The 26233-nt window shown below is 37.7% G+C and overlaps 1 protein-coding gene across 6 annotated transcripts in view; it reads left to right on the top strand.

Annotated features, from left to right (window-relative positions):
• The window catches only part of SOX5 (SRY (sex determining region Y)-box 5), a 414575-nt gene that overhangs the window by 374646 nt on the left and 13696 nt on the right, over window positions 1–26233 (top strand). For all 6 annotated transcript variants that reach the window (XM_014544242.1, XM_014544245.1, XM_014544247.1 and 3 more), the window contains exons 11-12: window positions 4774–4919; window positions 25049–25157. In XM_014544242.1, coding sequence (XP_014399728.1) covers window positions 4774–4919; window positions 25049–25157 — 255 coding nt within the window. The remainder of the gene's footprint in view (window positions 1–4773; window positions 4920–25048; window positions 25158–26233) is intronic.

Below are 26233 nucleotides of genomic sequence, written 5' to 3'. Positions count from 1 at the left end.
AGAACAGATTGAGGAAGTGGGAGATGATGAATTCTGTTCTAGACACACTGCATTTCAGATACTCAAGAGACATTCAAGTAGAGAACCTTAGGAGGCAGGCAGATGTATGTAACTAGGAATAAGGATTTGAGTCAGACAGTAGATATTTCACAGTACTAGGAATCACCCCTTGACTCTTAGGATTATGTTTAGGATCAAATGTGATCTATTGAATTCTAAGGCTGATGCAACCAATCACAAACTGGGTAGCTTGAAACAAATTTATTCTATCACTGATTGGAAGCTAGAAATCCAAAGTCAAAGTGTCAGTAGGGATTAGTTCCTTCTGGAATGTCAGGGAAATCTGTCTCATGCTTCTTGATTAGCTCCTAGTGGTTGCTGACAGTCCTTAGTGTTCCTTGATTTTTAGATGCAAAATCCAAACTTTGCCTCCATAGTCACATGACCTTCTTCCCTGTGTCTCCTCATGTCAAACTTTCCTTTCTCTCATAAAGACACCAGTCGTTGGATATAGGCCCACCCTAAATCAGGGTGATCTCATTTCAATAGAGTCTGTTAAGAACTGTATTTCCAAATAAAGTCACATTCACAGATACCAGGGGTTAGCCTGAGACAGAGACATTTCCTTTTGAGAGACACAACTTAACCCATTACAGGTACTTCCTGCTTTTCCTCCTACCTTTCAATGTTGGTTTATTTTCATTGTGGAGCAGCCATTACTCGCTTTTTCTGTTTAATTTTACCCTTGCTAAGATTGGACTTGCCCATTTGCCCATTTTTTTCTGCCTCTGAAAACATATAAAAGGGTCTTTTTTAATTTTAAGAATTTTGTTGTTAGTGGTTAAGAAGCAACACTGAGATGCAAAACATCAATTTGTGGTAAATTTTATAAGATTACAGAATCTGGCGACTGTGGTGATGATTCCTAACCTGTGCTTCCCACATCTCATCTGGGATGCTAACTGGAGCCATATTGGCCTTTGTCCTCTCACTTCCCTCCCAAGATTGAGGTTCACTGAGTCTCTCCTAAACACATGCCCATCTTCCAATCCTGCCTGTAGATACAATCGCTGCCTCAGTATATAATGAAGGAAGAATAAGATGTATCAGGTCATCATTTTGGGTCTTTTTGGACTCTGATGGGGGACTTCTATTTAGTTGAACCTCTCGCTCAACAAGAAATGACACCTCCTCTTGGACTTTATCATAACAAGACTGCTGAGGTACACATATCTTGGAAATGAAAGCAGAAAGAAAAAAAAGGAATAATGCTTTTTACTGTCTTCTTAGATACCAAGAGCTATATATACCTTCACATGTATTATTTTATGTAATTCTTCCATTGAGGTTACATTTATTTTACAGGTGAGGGAAATGGAAACTCAGTGAGATTATTATAATTTTTCAAAATATCACACTTTCTGAGAATTAGAAACCCAGATCCATCTGAACCCAATGTCCAAATCTTCTCTGTTTCACTAATGCTATTTGGCAAATGAACCGCCAGTTACAGAATAACTGTCAGGGACTACTTGTGATACTAAAAAAACAGATTAAATAATCTAATCTTCACAACATTTTCGTTGTCTGGTCAGTGTTACACCCATGTAACCAATGAGACCACTGAGACTTAGAAAAGTGAAATAACTTTTGCAATTTATATAGCTAGTAAGTGGCAAAGCTAGGATTTTACTTCAGCATTGTCCAACTCTAAAACACACACTTCTCCTGAAGCTCAATCTAAAGAGCAGGTGAAGAAAGGATCCCAGGAAAGGATATATAGATGGAGGAGTCGGAGAGGAGAGGGGATCCAGTGCTATGATGAGAGACAAGGAAGGAAGGCATTTCAATGAGGCGATGGTCAGTGCAGTCATTCTGCAGAGAATGGAAAATGCCCCTTAGATTGGCAATTAAAAGAACACAGCAAGCAGGAACAAGATTGTAACCGGAATGGGAGAGTGAGGAAGGGACAGGAGAATTTGAATCTTTGAGAAGCTTGGCTTAGAAGGTAGAGAGACAGAGCTGGAACAAGGGGACAACAAGGAGGGAGAGACTTCATATGCCTGTTTTAGGAGAGAACCTTAGGTACTTACAAGTTGAGAGGGTGGAGATGGGAGAGAAGAGCAGATGACAAATGTGAAAGAAAATAACCGATGATGAGGTGTAGGAATCTAGAACATGAGTGCAAGGGATTTTCCTTGAATGAAAACAGAGGCACATTTTACTGACAGAAGAAGAGGTATAAATGGAGATAGATTTGAAGCTGCATGGGGTAACAATGGGTAGGGGTAGGGTAAGGAACAGGAAGGTGAAATTCTGTCTTTTTGGTCTTTTCAAAATCAGAGGCCAGACCATTTGCCAAGAGAGGGAGTCAGCAAGAGTGGGAATTTGGTGACTATGATTAGAAAAAAATGTTAAGAACCACCAAACAATCCCATTAAGATTCAGTCTATGGTATATAAATGGCTTTTATGATTTAACACAAGAGGTACAAATGTTAGAATTCCAGATAGCATGTTAATCAAAACTCAAGAGTCTCTAAGAGCAAGAACGTTTACTTGAAAGTAAACTTCTATTTCCACCTGCATAGGAACACATACCTTAACTGGGAACTAGCCATGACAGAGCATATGTCCATCAGTCATTTATCCTGTAACAATTTGCATTCATTTTGCATCTATATTAATTATTTTTCCTTCACAATGTTATATTGGCAGCACCTAAAAAGCATAAAGAATTAATACTTGTATTCAGTGCCATGTGCCAAACCATTTAACACATATATGTGCTCTGGAGAAGCTAAATAGACTACAAAAATGTGCGATGCCTGGTTGTACATATACAGGGGTTAGAGGGTAGGAAAATCAAGCTGTCCACTTAGGATGTTACTAAAAGAACATATACCAAGACCATCACTGCCATATCAGAGCTGTATTGCTTTCTAGAGTGGTAGTATTTATGAACAGAATACCTCAAGAATCATATATCAAGAAGCTTGTCCAAGTCAGCATAATATAATGTTAAAACAACCATCTTTTATAGTAAATATTAACCTTGTAGGTCTGACCTTCAGTCAGTTGTTCATATGGAAAATAAGACAATAATTAATAAATAAGAATAAGCTGTTTCACGTACTCACAACTGTAAACCTACTCTTGCCCCACCCTGCATAGTAGGTCCAGGCTTCCTCTTGCATGGACTGCACTAGAACTTATCTTTCTGCTTGAAGGAAAGCAGAGGACAAGGTCTGGTCTGTGCACAGTAAGGGGTGGGGGGAGGCAGTGCTGCCCTAATCTCACATCAGCTTCTTCAATAGAAATGTTTAGGCAGCAAGTGGGTTTCTATGTGTTTTGGCAATCAGCAGATCAGATAGAAGAGTCTCGCTATACAACGAGGATGTGTAATCTGACATGATTAGACAAGGCTCTTTAGTACCAGAACATTCATAATTGAGACAAAGAAATAGTATTAATAACACTTTCCTAACACGGCAGCTAGCCATTTTATATTTCCTTTCTTTAATCTTAGTGTTTTTCAACAAATCATGGGATTTAATAGCGTGTTTTGGCAGATTAGAGGATTTATGGCCCAGATGTTTTTTGTTCTAAAAATGGATTAGGGTGTAAAGTTTGCTGGAATCCATGGAACATGTTGAGGCAAGCCGGTCATTTTATGTGTGATTAGTGCCTGCCTTCTGTCTCACAGTCCCTCCATCTGTCACAATACACCAATGGATCTGGTTAGATTTAGCCTCATGTCACAAACAAGTCCCTTTTCTGGGCAATATCATAGTATAGATTTAGTTTATGCCATTTTATGCCCTAGTTAAAAGATAGGGAGAGCGAAAGATGAGATATTAGCTTGCCTTTCAATATTTGTGAAACAAATCCTTTCTCATTGGTACTCTACCTTAAAATCATGCAGATTATCATAATAATGGGCATCAAATAAAAAAATGACCAGTGTTAGAATTAAATTTAAAAATTTTTTGCTCCTTACACCTGTTATTCTTTAAAAGACATATTTGGCAGTGTTTTTGTTTGTTTTGTTTTTCTTTTTTTCTAACTCTGGATTGTAGAGCTGCAGATACAGGCTGGTCATTTGACCATCTTATTAAGAGTATGAATTGTGTGACTATTCTTACCAGTAGCCACATTTTTTTAAATCAAACAATTACAGGTCCTTGGTTACATTCTGTGCTTGAAATTTAGCCTCTTAACTATTACAAGTATGTATCCATAGCAAACCACTGCCACCTGGGGTTTATTTCACTGTAATCCGATTCAGGGCCAAAATGCACTTCTTTGTCAGTTAATAATGATTTATTTTTTCTTTAAATAACAACCTGGAAGTGCTATGCCCAAACTTTAAATTGGCCTTTTTAATGCTATGAGAGTGTCAGTAATTATAGTGATAATTATCAATATCTGCATTTTGTGGTAACATTAAAAGAAATCGTACATGAAAAGAAATCAGATAGGTTTTTTTTTGCACTACAAAATATTCAGATAATTAAAAATAGTTTCTTTAAAAACTATATTTCAAACTTCTTTTCAAGTGTGTGGAAACAGCTACCTTTAACTTAGTATTATGCTTCAATTACAGATGTTTGGCAATATGTTCATGTATGACTTATTCATTCATTTAGACAAATCCCACTGAGAAATTCTTATATGCCAGACACCAGCCACTACCCAAAAAAGAAGTGATTGTTATGGTTAAAGTTTCCATGCAGGTGTACAAAACATAGTCTTTGTTCTGTTGCATCTTCAGGTTATTTAAATGACCATGATGCTGTCACCAAGGCAATCCAAGAAGCGCGGCAGATGAAGGAGCAACTTCGGCGGGAACAACAGGTGCTTGATGGGAAGGTGGCTGTTGTGAACAGTCTAGGTCTCAATAACTGCCGGACAGAAAAGGTTAGTTCTTAAAATACCTGGCTTTCCAAAAATACTTAAATCGTCTGAATGCTTTTCTTCTTTATTATCTTTTCATCTTCTCATCATCTCAGACTAATAGTCCTCCTCCCTGTTTCCTTTGTCAATGCAGAAATCTCCATGTCCATCCGAATCAAAACCAGCCCCAAATAGGCAGGCTTATATTTCTCTTGTTTTCATCTTCAAACCTTATTGACAATTAATATCTTTCTCTGCCCTCCATTTGTATTGAAATGAAATGGCACTTGAGATAGCTGAATCTTAGTGAAAATTCTGCTTCCCAGAGATGCTTAACTTTGTATTTGGGGATGAGCTGGATTTGAAAATGCTGGATCTTCTTTAACCAGCATAAGCTTGGATGATACCCACGCTCATAGTCTAAGCATCTAGGATCCTGAGCTGGTCATATGTTTCTAATGCAAAACACTGTCAAGTTTTAGGTGGCTGGCACAGCTGACAAATTTGACTTTATTATAAAACAAAATGTGATTTTTAAAACTTGGACATTATTCTTCTACCTAAGCCCATTGAAACTTCTGAATTTTTCTGAAATGTGACAATTTTAAACTTTTTTTGTCTAAAATACATTATATTATATTCAGAAAAATATTGTAAGTTCTAGAAAGCTCAAAGTGATTTACTTCTTGTGGTAATGTTTGATATGTTTTGAATTGAAATTTTAAAGTGTTTTTGAATCTCCTTTAAACAATCCTCTAGCTATATAGACACAATAGATAAGAGGGTGGAAATGATCAGCTACTTAGCAATAAACTGGGAAACATGAGTCAAACAGGACTGTACAGAATGAGCAGTTTGCTAATCTGGATAGGTTCCTGGGTTCCCAGGTTTTATATGGAATTCGATGTATAAACTCTAAGTAGCTAGCAATCTGCATAGTGAAAGGAAATATATGCACGACCCTGTCACAACCCTACCTTTTTTCTGGTCCAAACATGGGTCAAAAGGTGGAAGAAACTCTTTCAAGCCTGTTCTGTTTCTGGAGGGGAGAGCGGATCGTGGGTCAGTCTCTCATCCCCTGCAATCTCACAATGTGAGAAGGTGCTGGTGCAGCAAGAAGGGGACAACCTTTCTCTAGCTAAGCGCCAGAGAGGAGGCAAAGCGAAGTGACAGCTCTGAGAAGGAAGGGAGGGTCGCATGCATAAAGGAATTTATATTCAAATATTTAAACATTCTTGAAAGGATGCTTGAACAGAAATTCCTTTTTTTTGCTCCCCATGTAGAAATGAGTTTAACACTCAGCCAGATGCTAATGCAAAGTGACTCAAGCTATTCCTCGCAAGCATAGCTAAATTGCCGTTATTTGTTAAGTGCATTGAATTCAGCTGTGGATACAGCAGTTGGTTGCATTCAGCAAGCATCTGTACCCTTTTTTTTTTCTAATCCTCCAAAGCAGAGACAACTCTACCTATCTCCCCCCTCTCCTCCCCTGTGCTGGCTGGGACTTGTCAAGTGACAACCGACCAAATCCTTTTGGACAGGAAGGCTTCATCCCAAGTTCTATATACTTGCAAAACAGGCCTTGTGGTTGGATCAGGGAGCCCATTAAGAGCACTTTGATGGTATGGAAATTCATCTTCATGAAGCTCCTAGGCCCCTAAGCAGCATGCTGTTTAGCTCTGGTTACAGATCAGTCATTCACATCGGAGGGCAATAATTGTGCTGACGGCTTGTAAGGCAATGGTAGTACATAAAATAATCCCGGGCCCTCCACTATGGCACTGCGAGTTAATCTTCTCTAATACAGATCAGCTGTTGTTCTAACACATGACTTCATGCAGGCTCCAGTGACTCTGCTCAGCCTTTTGATTAAGTAACAGGAGTGGAACCATCTGCATTCACTTTATTCCATAGTGTCTATTGTTAGGGGTCCTCATTGCCATCACACTTTATTTTATTTCTCTGATTAGCACCTCCTATTTGAGGTGTAGGAGTTAGACTGCCTCTGTGGAAAGCTACTGCTTTTAATTTTCCTGTCTTTTTTGTAGAATTATAATGACTTTTTTAAAGACTATTTTTGAAGTAATATTTGCCAAAATTTGCTGCCCAATTAATATGTCTTCATTCTCAAGAAGGTTAGCATTCCCAAATCTCTTCACCATGCACTTTCGATGCAGTTGAGTTATGTCTTCAATTAAAGTCTTATATTTTTATGGGGTTTTAAGTGAAACTCTTAAAACATGAAGGCAAGCAGTTCCACTATTGTAATAATATGGCTAACTCTTGTAATGTATAGGTAAACCTTTCAGCCGGACCCAAACTAGTTCATCCCTTGTTACCCTTGACACCTGAGTATGAACTGAGGTTATTGAACCTCTCTGAGAAACAGGTATTACTGTGGTTGCCTTTTCTTGTTGAACTAGCTTGGGTGTCACTTCCACAATGTCAATGATTGATATACATCTGTGCAATTCATGGGACTGAAATGATGTCAAATTTACATATTTAATTAGTAATTATTCAACATTAGCATCTATTATCTATTAAGGATGGGGCTGTGCTATCTATAATAATAAAAGCGTAATATGCTAATTAGACCGAACATCCTTCTGGTCGACCTTCCAGATGAAGCTGAGGCTGCGAAGACCGAGGTGGCCACTGCAGCGGGCAGGGGCTGGGGCAGAGGAGACAAATTTCGTTCATCGGGCCTCTAGTCTACACTAATAAAAGAGAAACATGGTAATTAGCTCTTGAAAGGATGCTTGAACAGAAATTCCTTTTTTTTGCTCCCCATGTAGAAATGAGTTTAACACTCAGCCAGATGCTAATGCAAAGTGACTCAAGCTATTCCTCGCAAGCATAGCTAAATTGCCGTTATTTGTTAAGTGCATTGAATTCAGCTGTGGATACAGCAGTTGGTTGCATTCAGCAAGCATCTGTACCCTTTTTTTTTTCTAATCCTCCAAAGCAGAGACAACTCTACCTATCTCCCCCCTCTCCTCCCCTGTGCTGGCTGGGACTTGTCAAGTGACAACCGACCAAATCCTTTTGGACAGGAAGGCTTCATCCCAAGTTCTATATACTTGCAAAACAGGCCTTGTGGTTGGATCAGGGAGCCCATTAAGAGCACTTTGATGGTATGGAAATTCATCTTCATGAAGCTCCTAGGCCCCTAAGCAGCATGCTGTTTAGCTCTGGTTACAGATCAGTCATTCACATCGGAGGGCAATAATTGTGCTGACGGCTTGTAAGGCAATGGTAGTACATAAAATAATCCCGGGCCCTCCACTATGGCACTGCGAGTTAATCTTCTCTAATACAGATCAGCTGTTGTTCTAACACATGACTTCATGCAGGCTCCAGTGACTCTGCTCAGCCTTTTGATTAAGTAACAGGAGTGGAACCATCTGCATTCACTTTATTCCATAGTGTCTATTGTTAGGGGTCCTCATTGCCACTTCTTGTTCCCCCTCCACCATCACACTTTATTTTATTTCTCTGATTAGCACCTCCTATTTGAGGTGTAGGAGTTAGACTGCCTCTGTGGAAAGCTACTGCTTTTAATTTTCCTGTCTCTTTTGTAGAATTATAATGACTTTTTTAAAGACTATTTTTGAAGTAATATTTGCCAAAATTTGCTGCCCAATTAATATGTCTTCATTCTCAAGAAGGTTAGCATTCCCAAATCTCTTCACCATGCACTTTCGATGCAGTTGAGTTATGTCTTCAATTAAAGTCTTATATTTTTATGGGGTTTTAAGTGAAACTCTTAAAACATGAAGGCAAGCAGTTCCACTATTGTAATAATATGGCTAACTCTTGTAATGTATAGGTAAACCTTTCAGCCGGACCCAAACTAGTTCATCCCTTGTTACCCTTGACACCTGAGTATGAACTGAGGTTATTGAACCTCTCTGAGAAACAGGTATTACTGTGGTTGCCTTTTCTTGTTGAACTAGCTTGGGTGTCACTTCCACAATGTCAATGATTGATATACATCTGTGCAATTCATGGGACTGAAATGATGTCAAATTTACATATTTAATTAGTAATTATTCAACATTAGCATCTATTATCTATTAAGGATGGGGCTGTATACTTGAGGTGCTATCTATAATCATAAAAGTGTAATATGCTCTCCTGAGGGGTCCCAGACTGCGAGAGGGCACAGGCCTGGCTGAGGGACCCCCCCCATTCCCCCCCGAGTGAACAAATTTTTGTGCACCGGGCCTCTAGTATTTAATAAGAAAATATGTCCTCTGCCTTTATAGTTTTTAGAGTTGAAGTCAAATTATTATTTTGACTGTTAATCATAGCATATTTATGTTAGTAGGCCTACCTATGGGATTAAATAAGGACCCCACATTGCTTAGCATATCAGATCAGTTATATATCTGAGTTGTCAAAGTGGATGCTTATTATTCCAGATAGTGACATCACTATACATAGTGGGTATTTCCCTAGTACCGTGGTAGCATTATTTTGACTGTTAATCATAGCATATTTATGTTAGTAGGCCTACCTATGGGATTAAATAAGGATCCCACATTGCTTAGCATATCAGATCAGTTATATACCTGAGTTGGCAAAGTGGATGCTTATTCTTCCACATAAAGTGACATCACTATACATAGTGGGTATTTCCCTAGTACTTACCTTTTTAATAGATTTTTATAATCACCCAACTTTAGCCATGCCAAAGCATAGGTAGATTAGTAATTGGCTTGACATTTTGCTTCTGGGTTATTTTTTTTTTAAATATACATATATGTATTGATTTCAGAGGGGAAGCTCTGTTAACTAATGAGTTTGCCGACCACTGCCCTAGTACCTACCTTTTTAATAGATTTTTATAATCACCCTATTTTAGCCATGCCAAAACATAGGTAGATTAGTAATTGGCTTGATATTTTTCTTCTGAGTTTTTTTTTAAATATACCTATATGTATTGATTTCAGAGAGGAAGGAAAGGAAGAGATAGAGAAACATCAATGATGAGAGAGAATCATCAATCAGCTGCCTCCTACATGCTTCCACTGGGGATTGAGCCTGCAACCCGGGCATGTGCCCCAAGAGAATCAAACTATGACCTCCTTGTTTCTAGGTCGATGCTCAAACACTGAGCAACACTAGCTGGACTGTTTCAGAGTTCTTAATGAAAGACAAACAGGCTATATGATAACTTCTTTTTATAGTTTGCACTATTATCTTCTCATATAATTTGAATCCCATAAGGAGGATTTTTTTTTTCTCTTTAAAACAATACTCCCAATTTTTCAAACCCAGAAAACATGTGAAATGTAAGAAGTGGGTTGCCCTGGCCGGTGTGGCTCAGCTGATTGAGCATCATCCCATGCACCAAAAGGTTGCCAGTTCAATTTCAGGGCACAAGCCTGGGTTGTTGGCTTGATCCCCAGTAGGGGATGTGCTGGAGGCAGTGGCAGTTGACTGTTGTATTGCTCTCACATCGATGTTTCTCTCTCCCTTTTCTTCTCTCTCTAAAAAATAATAAAATATATTTAAAATAAAAATAATTCTTTCTTTAAAAAAATAAAGACATGAAAGGAGTGGGTGCAATAAAGGAGAGAAAAAGGTAGAAAGGAGCTGGGAGAAAGGAAATGGGGAGAGAAATTGAGCCTGGTGCTTTCCAGCAGCCTAAAAGGTGATAGCATCACCTGACATCCAGATAATTGGAATCCTGCAGTGGAGAGCTGTTTTCTTGAGCACACAAACCTTATAAACATTACGTTTTCTTCACATTTCAAATAACCAATATGGTTGTCTCAACTAGAAGGTCTTCATTCTGAAGAGCTGTAATTGGGCAGTGAAAACAATTAGAAGTGTGAAGAAAGGGATGAATGTCTTTCAGTAATATGTACTGAAACACATAATGAAAGTAATTTTTACTGAAACACATTGTAATTGAAGACTTCTAAAAGAGCTTTCATTTCTTAACTTTTCTTGGAAGTGTTTCAACATACCCAAGAACTGTGTATGTCAGATTTCTTGGAAACTCTGGGACACAGTGTTATTTATAATTGTCATCTCTGGTTAATTATAGCCTGATTGTATATTCAAATAATGTGATCTTTTTACCACACAGCTCTGTTACAGATTACTTTTATGGATGGATAAGTAAACTTCTCAGGTAGGAAGGCTCAGAAAGAATACCTTCATACAATTATTTTGTAAAAAACAAACAAACAAAAAACACCTGCTTTGCTTCCTTAACATCTAAATGGCAGTTTTGATCCTACAATCAACTGCATACTTAGGTTCTGACCTTGTGTTTGAAGGTGTCCATACCTAATAGGAGAACAATTTAAATGTAATAGAGACCCATTGCTCGGGACTGAATTAAATAATAGACCAGAAGTTTCCCTGCTCTTTTCTTTCAATGGTGTTATCCTAGGAAGATGATACCTATGCTGTAGTTAAATGCATGTATTTCAATACATGTATCAGGAAATCTAAATATAGTAGCTTCAACCAAGATTAAGTTTTAGCATATGATGAAGTAAATAGCAGAAGGTTGGTGACATTAGTTTATCAGCTCAGTGATGTCAGGGTTGAAATCTTTGTGGTTCTCTTGGTTTTCCCTTAAAGTCACAAAATGTGGCTGCACCTACAGCTATCCATGAAGGCAAGCAGTACAGGAAGGGGAATTTGTTTTCTCTTTGCTAAGTTCAGTATTCATTCACACAGGGATGTTTTTACATTATTCTCATAGGGATGTTTCTCTGTATCAAGCTGACTTCCACAAACATCTCCTTTGGTAGTGCTGGATCATAAACACATCTTTAAGAGGATTACTGACAAAAGGAAGAGAAATTGCATTAAATTGATCATGAATTATGTTCTGGGACTGAGAGAGACCTGATACTATCCTCCTTGAAATCAAGGGATATCTTAAGATCAAAGATTATATTGGCAGGAAAGAAAAAAAAAAGGGAACCAGAGTAGCTATTGGGTAGGAAAAGGCTATTGAGAGCCACAGTTATATTAGAAAAAAATGATACTAAAACTCTCAAAACTGCTCTGTTTTTATTGTTTCCTATTTGTTGTGATCTAACTAACTTGGCTCTTCTATTACATGTTGAGAGCCTTCCTTATAACTTGTCTGTGGTTCATTAAGAATTAAATTAATTGCCCTGGCCAGTGTGGTTCAGTTGGTTGAGCATTGTCCAGTGTCCTGTGCACCAAAAGGTCGAGGGTTTAATTCCCTATCAGGCCACATACCCAAGTTGTGGGTTCAATTCCCAGTCAAGTAGATTCCCAGTCAGGGTGCATATGAGAGGCAACCGATCTCTCTCTCTCTCTCCTCTCTTCTTTCCTCTATAAAAATTAATAAAAACATACAAGCATGTCCAGAAGAAAACATTGCTTGGTGAAAGGTTGAATCAATAAATGTGTATTCACACACATGTTCTCTACATGTTAAAGCCAACTTCTGTATTAGTTTTCTGATATAAAACAGATGTCAATCACAAAATAAACATGCAAATACTGTGCATACATTTCTTAAGGCAGAGAATTTTATTCCCCAGATATTAATTGCCAACAATGTACCTGGAATCTAAACACCTGCACATGCTATGAGTGCATTTTTAACTGCAAAGAACAACAGGTGGGAAAAATGTCTTATTTTTCCTTCTGAGGTTCAGTGACAATTCTTTGCAAATTTCCATAGAATAAGAGGAAAATTTGGTGAATAACATGTATATTATAAATAATAATTTACTCAATAATGATATCAGTTTCTCTTTACATTTCTCAGTCAGATTCATAAGAAGCCTTACCACGGACGATATACCCATACTGATTTGTAAATAAAGGTGGATTTTCATTACTCTGGCACTAGAGAACTCTTCTTCACAACCTCCTCTTTGCTGCCATTGTCATTCCTTTTCTTTCCCTTTAACAGAGTGCCAAACATGAAATGACAGTGACCAATGTTGACTTAATGTGGATGTTTAATAATGAAAAAAAGTGTGTCAGTCCCAGCATTAGTTACAAATGGCAGTGAGTGTATCGGATGGCAGCCCTGTAATAATTTTGCATCCATCATGCTTTCCCGATGCTTCGCTGGCCATCTGATGGATGGGGCCAGCAGTGTTAACGCTTCTGAAACTGACACAGTAGATCTAGTTCAGCATTACCTAACACATGCTCCTGCCCTTAGATAAGGAGGAGGCATGTGAGGAATTGTGAATTACAGGTTTTGCTTGCCTTGGACAAGTGTTTATGAAAGGACTCATGCCTCTGTGTTCAGTGGAAGATTCTACAATTAAGTCATGATTTATGGATGGCTTTTGTAGATGTTGCCTTTAGCTAAAATGCATTAGAGAAGTTAAATTAAAACTAGATATTTCAATGGTTAGAGAAAGACTCCATGAGCAGAAAGCCATGTTAGGTAAATCCTTCAGGAGGAAATGAGATGTCATTGGAAGTGTGGCCAAGCAGGAGCTTATACGAGGGGTGTGTGTGTGTGTGTGTGTGTGTGTGTGTGTGTGTGTGTTAAAAAAAAGTCCCTAAACTTGTAAACCCACTGGCTAGAATTTGCCTAAGAACCAATTACAATAACAAAACTGATTGATATTGTCTCTTTATAAAAGTGAATATGTATTTTTTAATCTCTACTTTACATATAATTATTTATTTGGAGACTTTAATTAAAAGGCACGAATAATCTGGTATTGAACACTTGCCTTTTATTATTGGAGTCTCCCTACTTTGCAAATTTATATAAATGGATGGGGAACTGCTTTCTAGGCAACTGAGTATTAGAAAATCTAGACCAGCTTTGTGTGTGCAAGTTGGCATTTGATCCTTAGGTTTTCTTTTCTTTTGTTTTTTTCATTCATAAAACCTTCTTAATTCCGAGCATCTTAGCTAGGGAACACTTCTTATGGGACAGGAAGGGAGAGGAAAACCCCTTGGTGAATATTATCAGCACAGAGCAGCCAGTTTTCAAAGACCATGACAAAAAGGCAAATAGGTATTATGTCATCATCCATCCATCACTCTATATGTCAGCCTTTCAATAATTCCAATCGACATTCCTGACAGGCTGGTGCAAGTTAAAGGGGCTGTTTGTTTCTAGAAATTGAGTATAGGCTGTCTATAGCCTTTTGTTCCGGATGGGTGTTTTTTTTTTCTGTGTCTTTTCATTTCTTTCTTTTCTTTTTGGGGGCATTTAATTGAAATCCATGCCGAGTGTGCAGACTGCAAAGATCAGAGCTGTTTTCGTCCAGCAGTGGTAACTATGCATTAAACATTTTGATTTGTTTGAGCTTGAAGTTTAGTCCTTTTTTGCCATTTGCTTCATGGAGTTTGTGTATATTTACAGCCTCTGCATTTAATGGCCACATGCCTTATTTTCACAGATGGCCAGTGGAAGACTTTTTCTTCCTCTTAGTATAGCCTGCTTTCAGCTTTGCTACATTTGTCACAGTGCCACTACTTGCAGCTAGCAAGTGCCCACGCTTGGTGGGGAGCAATTATGGTGTGAGTTTTTTAAGGAGCTTTTTAAAGGTTTTTTTTTTCAGTAAACTTTTTATGGTTTAATTTCCAAGCCTAGAAAAGCTGTGCGTGTTTTCAAACAGAGCGTCTTGTGTTCTTTACATCATTCTGGTAGAGGGGTTAGTGCAGGATGGTCCAATAAAATGAGATACACAGGGCACGCCAAATTGGTCTGTCAGATACACACCCACAGGCCTCTTGATGATTGAAATTGTCTCTTCATTTAAAGATCTGAAGCTATGCTTACAGTAGCATTCTTTCTTGTTAAATTTGCATTGGATGTATTGAGGTGACAGTGGTTAATAAAATTATATAGGCTTTAGGTGTACAATTCTAAACACATCATCTGTATATTGTTTTGTGTGTTCACCACCCCAAGTCAAGCCACCTTCCATCACCATTTCTCCCCTTAACCCTCTTGTCCCTCCTACCACTCCTTTCCCTCTGGTAATCACCATATGAAGTGAATTTGAAAACACTATGTCGAGACCAATCTAGATATGATATTTTTAAGGTGTACGTCCAGGGTATATAGATAACAGAGTAGAAGAGTAATAAACAATAATGATGCCAAGGTCATAGGGTTGTAAATTTGCATATACGATGCCCCACATTTCTGATTTTTCTAAATTTTCCGTAAGTAAAATAAGAATCACTTTTTTGTTGGACTGGAACTTTTTTAAATGTGGTCTCTTAAGAATGGTCTTCACTTCCCTTCTCCCTTGTTCCCGTCCTCATCCAAAAGATCAAACGAGAAAGACCTGCTTATGAGTCCTAGGAGGAGCAATGGCTATTGACATTTATTTTGTGCCTTACCATTTTCAGAGTGCTGTCACATTAAATTTCAATCTTGTATGTACTGCAATATAAGCGGGACAGTATGCTTACCTTTGTTTTAAAAATAGAAACACCCTGAGATCTGAGAAGATGACAACAATTGAAATGGTTTTTAAACCCATGTCCTCCGGCTAGAATCTCGGTCTCCTTCCTAAGGGACCATCCTGGAGAGAGCAGCTCAGCACAGTCACCCTGTGCCTCTTTGATTAGCTTGCTTGTGCTCAGCGTTGGTCATGTGTATTATTTAGTGTGTTCTTTTTGAGTCTTTATCACAAAAAAGGCTCATTTAAGCCATCACCACCTCCACAATTTGTATATCTTTTCCCCAGTTCTTTATTTTTCCTGTTTTGGCTCCCTTTCTAGGTCTTCCTTTCCTCATCATGCACCAGCCCCTTCACCTGAGAATGAACTTGGAAAACAGAAAGAATAACTTCAATCTTTTTTTTTTCCAATCTTATTTATTTTGCTTCTTGTAGCAGCTCTGATTAAACATGAAATGTTTGCGTTCCATAAAGTGAGATTTAAATATCTATTCTAATCTACATTTCCCCCCCCCTTCCTCTAAAACGACCATGGATAATTGAAAAGTGAACTATCACCTTGATGTGCCTGCCTCTATTTGTCAGACCCAGCATTTCTGAATCAAACCACGACTCTTTAAAATAGTCCAATTATATTTCTTTAATTGAGTTAACTACTGGCTACTGAGGCTGCTTTTGTAAGAATGCTGACAGTTTCATCTTTTTTATTCCATGAAGAGGAAAAATTAAAGAGAATGATTCTATACTTGTCTGTAGCTCAGTAACTAACTTACCCATTGTCTATAGAACAGTTACTATCAGACAACATTCCAATTTTGTGTTTACATCTGTACAGCCCTCCCACCCACCGGACATCCAGTGTAGGTTGTGAATTCTATTATTTGTCTTTGTTGGCTCCTGATTTTTTCCCATTAACCCTTCTGTTTGGGCTCAATGTGCACAGTATCTATATCTGCCTTGATCTGAAATAACAACAAAGTCATTTTTTACACTGTGATTCAATGCTGACCACATATACAGACATTTAAAAACTCAGGTCTTATTGTTTTCCTCTCCTGCCCTTCCCTCTTCCACATGTACACACCCTAAGCACCATCATGACAAATAAGCAAGAACCAATATTTTACCATGATGGTAGTCTTATCTACTTTCTTTGTGAGTGATTTGTTTTCTGAAGATGCCTCGAGTGGCTTTTCTGTGCATTACAGACCCATGCCTCAATGACTTCTTCTCCATAGCAGTGTTTTCCTTGTTTAAGTACTAAATTATAATGTTGAATTTGGGCCCATAAGTATGTATTTTATAAAGTACCTGAATCTGTAAATCTGATTATTATTGGAAAAATTCTTCATAAAATATATTTCAATAACCATATTTTTTATAATTTGAATTTACTCTTTTGAATTTAAGAAAATGATTATGAATTCTCAACTATAAGTGGACTGCCTTTAAGTTTTGAAACTTAACTTTTGAGGAAATTATCATTTATAGATAGAGAAAATATATATGGTTTTATACATTTATCAAAATATTATACTTTTGTTTTAGGGAGCCCAGTCAAGTAGGACATAGAATTGCAGGTTTGTAAGAAAGTGAAAAGGATCTTTAATCTGACATTGAATTACCTCTTCAATACCTCTAATATGCCAGTACTTGAAAACCTCCAGGGAAGCGAAATGTTTTACATCCTGAAGCAGCTCATTCAATGGAGAGACAGTTCTGACTATTCTAGAACTCTTCCTTCAGTTTTTCATTGTCTTTTACCGGGTAATATACAACCATTGGTCAGGGTTCTGCATGTCAGTTGGCATGTGGCCAAATTCCCTTTTCCACAAATAACAAGTCTTGATTGGATTTAAACATAGAGGTTCTTAAGATATTTAGAGATATCTATTGTTGATCTCCTCTTCCTACTCCATTCAACTCTCTTTATCAGGGTCCTGTGCAATTTCTCCATCATGACAACAGGATTTTGGTAAGAACATAGTCCAAAGCTGAGTTAAGTCCCACACATTATGACCATTGAGCTTCTCTGGTATGCATTCCAATTCCTGTAGAAAAGAAAAAAATGAGGTCACTGTAACATTGTTTTTCTTAGTGAATCCATATTAGCCTCTTGTTATCACCACATTGTCTTAAGTGCTCTTACCTAATTCTTAAAGCAATCAGCTCTATCTTTTCTGGAACATACATTGTCACTAGTCCTCACATTTCTCTCTTCATTCATGGAAATTAGAACTAGTTGTCACCAACTTTCTAATATTTCTCCCACTTTAAAATCAATTATTTAAAAAATTATAAATAGGGATTCAATTTTATCCACAAGTCATTTTACTATCTTGGAAAGTTATTCATCTGGATTAAGACTCGAATTCATAGAATTGTATGTTTCCTTCAAAACCATTCTGTCTTCAACTTTATAATATTTCTTAAGAAAACTTGATCTGCCATTATATTTTAGTTATATCAGATTGCCTGATGAAACCAAGGTCCTAAGAAATTTAGCTAGAATTACCCTTCAGGAAATATTTCATGAAGCTGGATATCAAATTTCATAAAAGAAAATAAGATGGCGGAATCACATTACGGCTTCTAACTCATACTGTTTCCACCAGGAGAATCTAGTGGAATTTACAAGGGTGGGGGGTGGGAATCAGGATTAGAGAAGGCTTATTTTATAGATGATTAGACTCAGAGGACACTTACAGACCTTTCCAACCCTATCTCCCTGTGATCCTCTGATGGAGAAAATGAATGGAAAAATATTCCTAAGGAATAAAAGATTTCAGAATACCAAAGTGACTGGGAATATCTTAATGGATAGATTAACATTTGACCAGAGTAAATTAGTGAAAGATTTCTTCAAGTTGCATTATTGTTGATGTTGGAGTGAAGTGTGTGTGTGTGTGTGTGTGTGTATTTGTATCTAATTTATATACAATTTACAAGAAGACTTTAATTTGTGCTGTTAGATTATGTGGGTAGATGATTATTTTTTTAGAAAATGGGGATCTCAGTAAGCAAGGATGAAAGTGAGAGGTTGAGGGGGTGGACAAATGTATTGTTTCTTTGTATTTTACTTAAGCTAATGAAAAAGTCTCCAACTAATAAATCGTTATGACATTATAAATAATCTTTCATCTTCTTTGGTGGTCTGTGAGATTCACATAAACGGAGGGTTAAAAACCTTTTTTGTTTCTTTGTTCCTCCAGTATCATTAGTATAGAAGGAGACCATAAAAAAGTGCAGCCAGAAGGGGTTTAACTGTTACTGAGTCAACATTTGACAGTCACACTCTGTTCTGTCATTTCATGCATGTGCTTTTTATGAGTTTTATAGCTTTGTGAGCTTTATTTCAGGGATGTCCATTATGATAGCTGATCCACAGCCCATCTCTCCCATTGTGTGTGTATCTGGTGGGGAGCAAAGCTCATCAATTGTATGAATCCCAATTTCAAGGCGTAATAGAGGAACCATCTACTTGTGAACCATTTAATTCAGGCTTAGGTAGCTAAGGAAATATCTACCTCTTCTAAAGTACAGTTGTGTGTGTGTGTGCTTGTGTGTTTTTATTTTGACTTATCTTAAATATTAATAAAGGATGTGCACTTGAGCCTTTACAAAGTGAATTTTTAGTTTTTTTCTGTGTAAGTTGAAGTAACAAAATGGGAGTTTTCAATTTAAATATCTAGTAGGTTTACATTAGAAAGCTGTAAACCATCATGCCTGAGCATCAAATGTAAAATAAAATAAAAAAATATTCCTGGCCAGGCAGTTCAGTGGGTTAGAGCATCTCCTGGTACATCAAAAGGTTGCCGGTTTGATTCCAGGTCAGGGCACATACCTAGGTTGCAGGTTTGATCTGCAGTTGGGTGTGTATGAGAGGCAGCAACTGATCAATGTTTCTCTCTCTCACATCTCTCTCTCTCTCTCTCTCTCTCTCTCTCTCTCTCTCTCTCCCTCTCTCTCCATATGTTTCATTTCTCTCCCTCTCTCCCTCCATTTCTCTCTCTGTAAAAAAGAAAAAGATTACATAGATTGTTGTAGATGATGGGCAAGAGGGGAAAAAAATCTCAAGAATTGTTAGAGTTAAAACCAGCATTCTCCTTTTTAATGCATTAGTCCACTACTTGGCCATAGAGAATAGAATATCTTAACCATGGCAATAAAAGTTTATTTTAAACCAGCTTTCTCTGAGACTCCTGATGGAACCTTTTAATTTGTAGGAGGTAGTCCATATAAATGATAGGTATGAAATAGAAAAAGAACTAAAATACATCAGCAGATTTAAAACTGGTATGTTGTAATGCTGTCTTTTCTATGCTGTATAATCTTTATTTCTGATAAGAAACATTCAGGCCTAGAAATATATGAAATTGTTCTAATTCTTATATGTTAGGAAGAATCTTTATCTTTTCAATTTCCTCATTGACTTTTTTAACCTAATATTAAAAGTATATATTTCTTTTTTTTTAAGCTAATGAGAATCTATCATCTATTTAAACTCTATTATACAGTTAGGATTCTGGGATGCAGGGAGGAGAATTGATTTGTCCAGAGCAATACAGCTAATATATGTGGCAATTTGGTTAAGACATGATGCTCTTGATCCCCAAACCCATTATTTTCTAAATGGATTATTATCTATATTTACAAATATGTCCTCTTCCCGTTAATCCCTGAGGCCTTTTGCCATTCAAAACATTCTTAACTTAGAAATAAAGATCTTCACTGACCACTTCTAATCAACTCACTGACCACATTTCTTTAGATGCTTAATGGCTCTCCTTGTTGATTTCCACAATAGCCTGGTGTCACATGCAAACAATACATGTGCTGTTTTCCATTCTGCAAGTCATTGGATAAGCCACAGAACCCAAGACCAGCTGCCAAATTTTCTAAGTGAATATTAACACATTGATAATAGTTCTTTTTGAGTGTTGACTTTTAGAGTTATGCATTTGACCCCAAGAAGCTATATAGTCTAAAACATTCTTTTCTTCTGTGATGAGATACAAAATGGGATTATAAGCTTTTTCAAGTAAAATCAGACTACCTAATGTTTCCCACCTTAGTAAACCTACATAGTTGTATAAAATTTAATTGGCCACATAAGAATCATCTTTCCAAAGGAAATCTAGCTGTTATCCAATTGCTCATTTTCATTCAAGAGAGAAAGCATACAGGTCATCTTTTTTGGTCTTAATTTATAAATCCTCAAGACTATTTCATTTTTACTACTTTTTAGTAATAAATCTGCTTGCACCCTCTACTCTGAAATTACTTAGTTCAGTGTAGAATTTTAGCAAGTATTTCTTACTAGAGGCCCAGTGCACAAAACTCATGCACGGGTAGGGTCCCTAGGCCTGCCCTGCCCGGGGATCAGGGCTGATCTGTGGGGCAACTGGCGGGGCGATTGGGGAGCCCCCACTGGCACCTGCCTTGGCCAGCCTGGCACCACCTGCTTGCCAGCCCCGCCCCCTGCAGCTGCCGCCAGTCACCTCCCTCTGCAGGGTGACTGGCGGGTAGATGGGGGGGTGGGGCCCCACTGGCATCTCCCTTTGCTGGCCTGGGGCCTATGGGCTGGGGGAAGCTCAGTGCATGTCATAGCAACTGGTCATTCCACCGGTCATTCCACCATTTGGTCGATTTGCATATTAGGATTTTATTATATAGGATATGTGTTTGTTTTTCTTTGATATTTGTTATATAACTAATAGAAAAAAAGATAACAAAGAATGAAGCTACCTTGTCAGTTTCAGATCAGTGCTTGGATAGTAGTAAGATAGCAGTAAAGTATAACTAGATCTGTGTTCCAGAACACTGATCTTAAAGTGGGGCATGGAGTGCTCCTTATTTGTACAAATTATTGGTTAGTGTAGTTTTATTGGAGCCTGTTGGAACTAAGAAAATGAATATGATAAAAATTGTCACCTCTGTTCATCAACATTTTTTTCTGTTTCCCCAAACTCAATTTCTTCGATGGTTCCCATTCTCAGCATCTTCCTATTTACTCCCTTCCTACCTCATTTGTTTTCAGCTGCTTCAGTTTAGAAAGAACTGATTTGATTATAAGAACTTTGAGACTAGAAATTTTACCATTTTCAGTAATATATGCACACTTGAATAGAGGCTTTTGGAATGGGAACTATTTAACCCTAGGAACAGAATCTCAAATGGTTGCGTTTTGAGACATGGTAGTACATAGTAGACACTTGTGAAAGAGACAGCCCAGGATGTGTAGGATTGGAAGAAGTAAAATGAGAGTAATCTTCCCAATGTATTAGCATGTATGCTTTATAACATTTGGCTGATACTTCCTTCTCCTACATGCCTAAATAGATTGAATTTAAACTTTGAGAACTATTCTTAAATCAATCTCACTTTTTTGGTGGTTCAGTATATTATCTAGACTTCTAGCCACATGTAGATTTATGTCTATCTCTATACATAAGAACTAAATATAAACTTTTACTACAGTATTAATTTTTATATGGAATTACATAAGAACTATCATATAAGCACTATATTTGTATGTACCATATATTTAACATATAATCACTTGGGTTGTATTATATCCTCCTTACCTCAGTTCTTTTAAGGTCTTCTGAATTTATTGTCAGAGAGAGTTTCTAAAATGTGGCAATGTTACCATTTTGATTTACATGCTGTTGTAAGGTATTTGAATTAAAGACACTCCACACATTCTCCAATTCCTCCAGTCACCTGTCAATGACCGGGCAAAGGATCACACACAAAAAATGGATCTGACCATGTTAACTTCCACTCTCTCCCACTAACATCCTCTTGAGAAGTATTATAAATTCCACTTACAGGTAACTAATGGAGTCATTTTTTTATATATACTATGTGCTTGAGAGGTAGATAATTAGAAGTTACTTCCTATAAAAACTGGTTGTGACTTTCCTACTCACTCATTTACTAATTTTAGCCTCTTGGTAAGATGGTACAAGATCTATACAGCTGAACTCAGAACCTTAAAAGTCACTTAACCTTTTTTTTTCCCACTCTGATCAGCTTCATTTTGGTTTCTCTTCTTGAAAGACTTTACTTCAGAATGGAAAACTCTCTAAAAAATATGTAGCAGCCCAACCAGGATGGCTCAGTGGTTGAGCATCGACCTATGAACCAGGAGGTCACAGTTCAATTCCTGGTCAGAGCACATGCCCAGGTTGCAGGTTTGATCCTCAGTAGGGGGCATGCAGGAGGCAGCTGATCAATGATTCTCTCATCATTGATGTTTCTATGTCTCTCTCCCTCTCCCTTCCTCTCTGAAATCAATAAAAATCTTTTTTAAAAAAGAAAAGAAAATATGTAGCACAATTGTCATATACACTGTTAAATCAAAACCTGAGAGGTGATCCAGGCCCAGTACATTCCCAAAGATAGTACAGTATTCTTCATGGGCCTGGGAACTATCCTATAATGTTGATGGAAAGTGTTGTTGTGTTTTACGTAACTATCTTGTACTTTAACAACTACACTTACTATAATGAGAGTCTCTCAAGCTGGTATCCTTGGTGCTCCTGAGCTCAGCTGAACATAAACAGAAGACTCTCAGCAAAAGAAACCCAGAACATATAAAACAGTTGAAATACCAACTATACACACAAAACAAATTGGGACAGGTTCTACATTTTTAAGTTGATAATGTATTTCAGTGTTAGCACTAGATAACCCTATAGAACTAAAGTTGATAGAATTATTTTATTCCCAGTTTCCCTACTGTATCCTATATAATAAAAGCTTAATATGCTAAGTATCCGGTTGACCAGTCAGCCATTCAACCAAAGTGTATATATACAATGGGAGTATCCTATATAATAAAAGCTTAATATGCTAAGTATCCGGTTGACCAGTCAGCCATTCAACCAAAGTGTAATTTCTATATACAATGGGGCCTTGACTTAAGAGTTTAATTTGTTCCGAGACTGAGCTCGTTAAGGAGCTCGTTAACTCAAATTACTCTATCAACTCAATGCAAAAAATCGGCCAAGAGACAGCTGGTATCTCAAAAAACTCGTTAGTCGGGACACTCGTAAGTCAAGGCCCCACTGTATAAAGCCTAAGCGACCATTAGGAGCGAACAACTGGAATGACCAGTCACTATGACACACACTGACCACCAAGGGGAAGACGCTCAATGCAGGAGCTGCCCCCTGGTGGTCAGTGTGCTCCCACAGGGGGAGCGCCGCTGAGCCAGAAGCTGGGCTCACAGCTGGTGAGTGTAGCTGCCATGGCGGGAGCCTCTCCTGACTCTGCGGCAGCAGGCCGGGATGAGTGTGATGAGTGCGAGCAGTGCCCACCTGCCGTTTGGCACACTGCTATATCCCCTGAGGGGTCCTGGACTGCAAGAGGGCGCGGGCCAGGCTGAGGGAACCGCCCCCTCTCCCCCCACCAGTGCACCAATTTTATGCACTGGACCTCTAGTTTTATAATAATTTACAATTAAAAATATTTTTTCTACTAAATCATATACAGAATTTGACAAATAGAGAATAGAAGTTCCAAGGCCACTAAATTAAGAGAATTTTTAATCTAGTATGTACAACTGTAATACTGTCAGAGATTGTATAGAGATAAAGCATGTACTGTATTAATTTCAAAACCCTTTGTATCTTGGTGGGAACATTACCTGGGCCTTTACCTGTAATACAATTATCTTAAATAGTTTATTATTTCCTGTGATTTATTTTTTCATAGCTGTTCCGCAGTGTATGTGGTTCACTTGTTCAATTCATGTTTGTGTTTCTCAGAAAGCAAGGTGAATAATTATAAAGAAACATGAGCAAATTTTATGAAATCCAACAGATGCTTTTCTTAAAACTGTTTTGAAACCACATTGTCCTCAGAGCAGTGATGGAGAGTGCTAGAGAAAGGTGTAAAGCTTTTGTTGTATGCTTTTTCTGTTCTTAAACTCACTCAGTTAATTTGGAAGTGGTTTAATATCTCTTGTGGTTTATATTAAGCATTATATTTTCCTTGAAAATAATTTTGTTTGTAATGGCATGTTCTCCATGAATTCAAATCATGCACTGCATGCTTTTAAATTATTTGATTTCCTTACACATCTAATTTTGGTATATTTGTAGTTCAAATAATTCTCCAGCTCAATATTTTGGCTTAGCAATCCACACCAAATTGTGGTCCAAGTAGCAGGCACTCACATTGAATGTATGGAGCCTTGACAAGCAATTAGCAATGAATATTTAAATGTCCTCATTCCTCTTGCATGAGGAATGCAGATGGCATTTAAGGAGATGGCAACCAGAGGGCACTACTGTGAATTATGCTTCTATCTGTTGGTCACCTGACTATTAGAAGACTGTCTCTGGGTCCCATGCCACTTCTATACTTCTACTGTTGGTCTAAAAATAAGGCAGGCATTTCAAATGTTACAATACAGGTTGCTTTCATGACATGTCTATGTACATGTTGTGATTTGGGAAGGTTATCTCCAAGAATCCCAGCATTTATCTTCTGGGCATAACAAGTCCAAATACCAAGACTGTAAAGGGGATTCTAAGAATAAGAAGAATTTATTCAAAAATCCTGCTGATCATTTGCTTCAACTACATAATGTGCTGAATGTACAAAGGTGAATAAATCAACATCCCATCCCTTCCAAAAGCCGATGTATTATCTATGGCCCAAGAAAAAATGTCTTTGAATATTTATCATTTTCAGACTGAACTCTCACTATATATTTTTTATTTTATTTTATTTTTTTAGGAAAAAACAACACTGGAGAGTCTGACTCAGCAACTAGCAGTTAAACAGAATGAAGAAGGAAAATTTAGCCATTCCATGATGGATTTTAATATGAGTGGAGATTCAGATGGTTTGTAAAGATTTGATATGTATTCTAATAGTGGGCAGAAGTGTCCATTTAGTACAATTACAACTACTAAAAAGTTTACCATTACAATAGGAGCTCATGTGTACTGAGCAGCCCCCATGTGCCCAGCACTCTGCTGAGCGCTTTGCATTGATCCCTGGCACAACCTGTGAGATAAATATGATTACAGATAAAGAGATTGACCCTTAGGGAATTTGAATCATTTTTTCCCAAGGTTCTAGGGCTGTAAGTGCCAGAGGCAGGTCTTGGATTCAAGATGAAATGATTCCAAGAAAATATCCCTGTCTCTCGCTTCCTTATTTCTTGTACCCGAAACAAGCTTTTCAGAAATTTGCATCTATAAGCTCATTTTCCAGTTTTCATTTGTCAACCCCTGACCAGAATGCATGGTTCAGAGGACATTTTTGCGATGGTTTCTTGCATTTTGGAACCTTTCCCTCTTCCGCTATCTACCATACATTGACGTGCCCTGCCTACTCTGTAACCGAGTAGAACTCCAGCTACCAGCCTCTTGCCTTCCTCACATGCCTCGAGACTTCTGTTGTCTGCATCATCTCTGAATATTCTAAACATCCACAGCGACAACTAATTAAGCTGATGATCCACTTTTAATAGCACAGCAAAGAAGGAAAAAGCAACTGCTGTTATTCCTCTTACGCTGAGCCCCAACTGGAAAGGTCTCTCCAGTGTCAGGTGACATGTATGCATTGGAAGAGCACTGTCCTCACATTTATTATTTATTGCAGAGGAAGTTGTCCACTTGTAGAAAAGCCTGTACCAAGGCAAAACATACTTTAGGACAGAGGAGCTCACTTGGATCTCCCAAAACACACAAGTGCCTATTTGTGCCTTGGGCCAATTCTGCTTTTAAGTCCAATTCACTGGCCAAAGGACTAGCCAAACTTGAGCATTCAACCAGATAATTATGTCAAAACCGAATTTTATTCTATTGGCTATCTAAGAAAAGTCTGTGTTTTATTGGTCGATTATAGCCAAACATTTCCTTCTATTTTCTACTTTGCTTGGATAAGATAAACCTGGCCTAAGTACATACAAAG

This window comes from Myotis brandtii, unplaced genomic scaffold (assembly GCF_000412655.1).
Source record: "Myotis brandtii unplaced genomic scaffold, ASM41265v1 scaffold358, whole genome shotgun sequence".
NCBI classification, from domain to species: domain Eukaryota; kingdom Metazoa; phylum Chordata; class Mammalia; order Chiroptera; family Vespertilionidae; genus Myotis; species Myotis brandtii.
The sequence above is the reverse complement of the archived record's forward strand: the minus strand, read 5'-3'. Positions and strand labels throughout refer to the sequence as shown.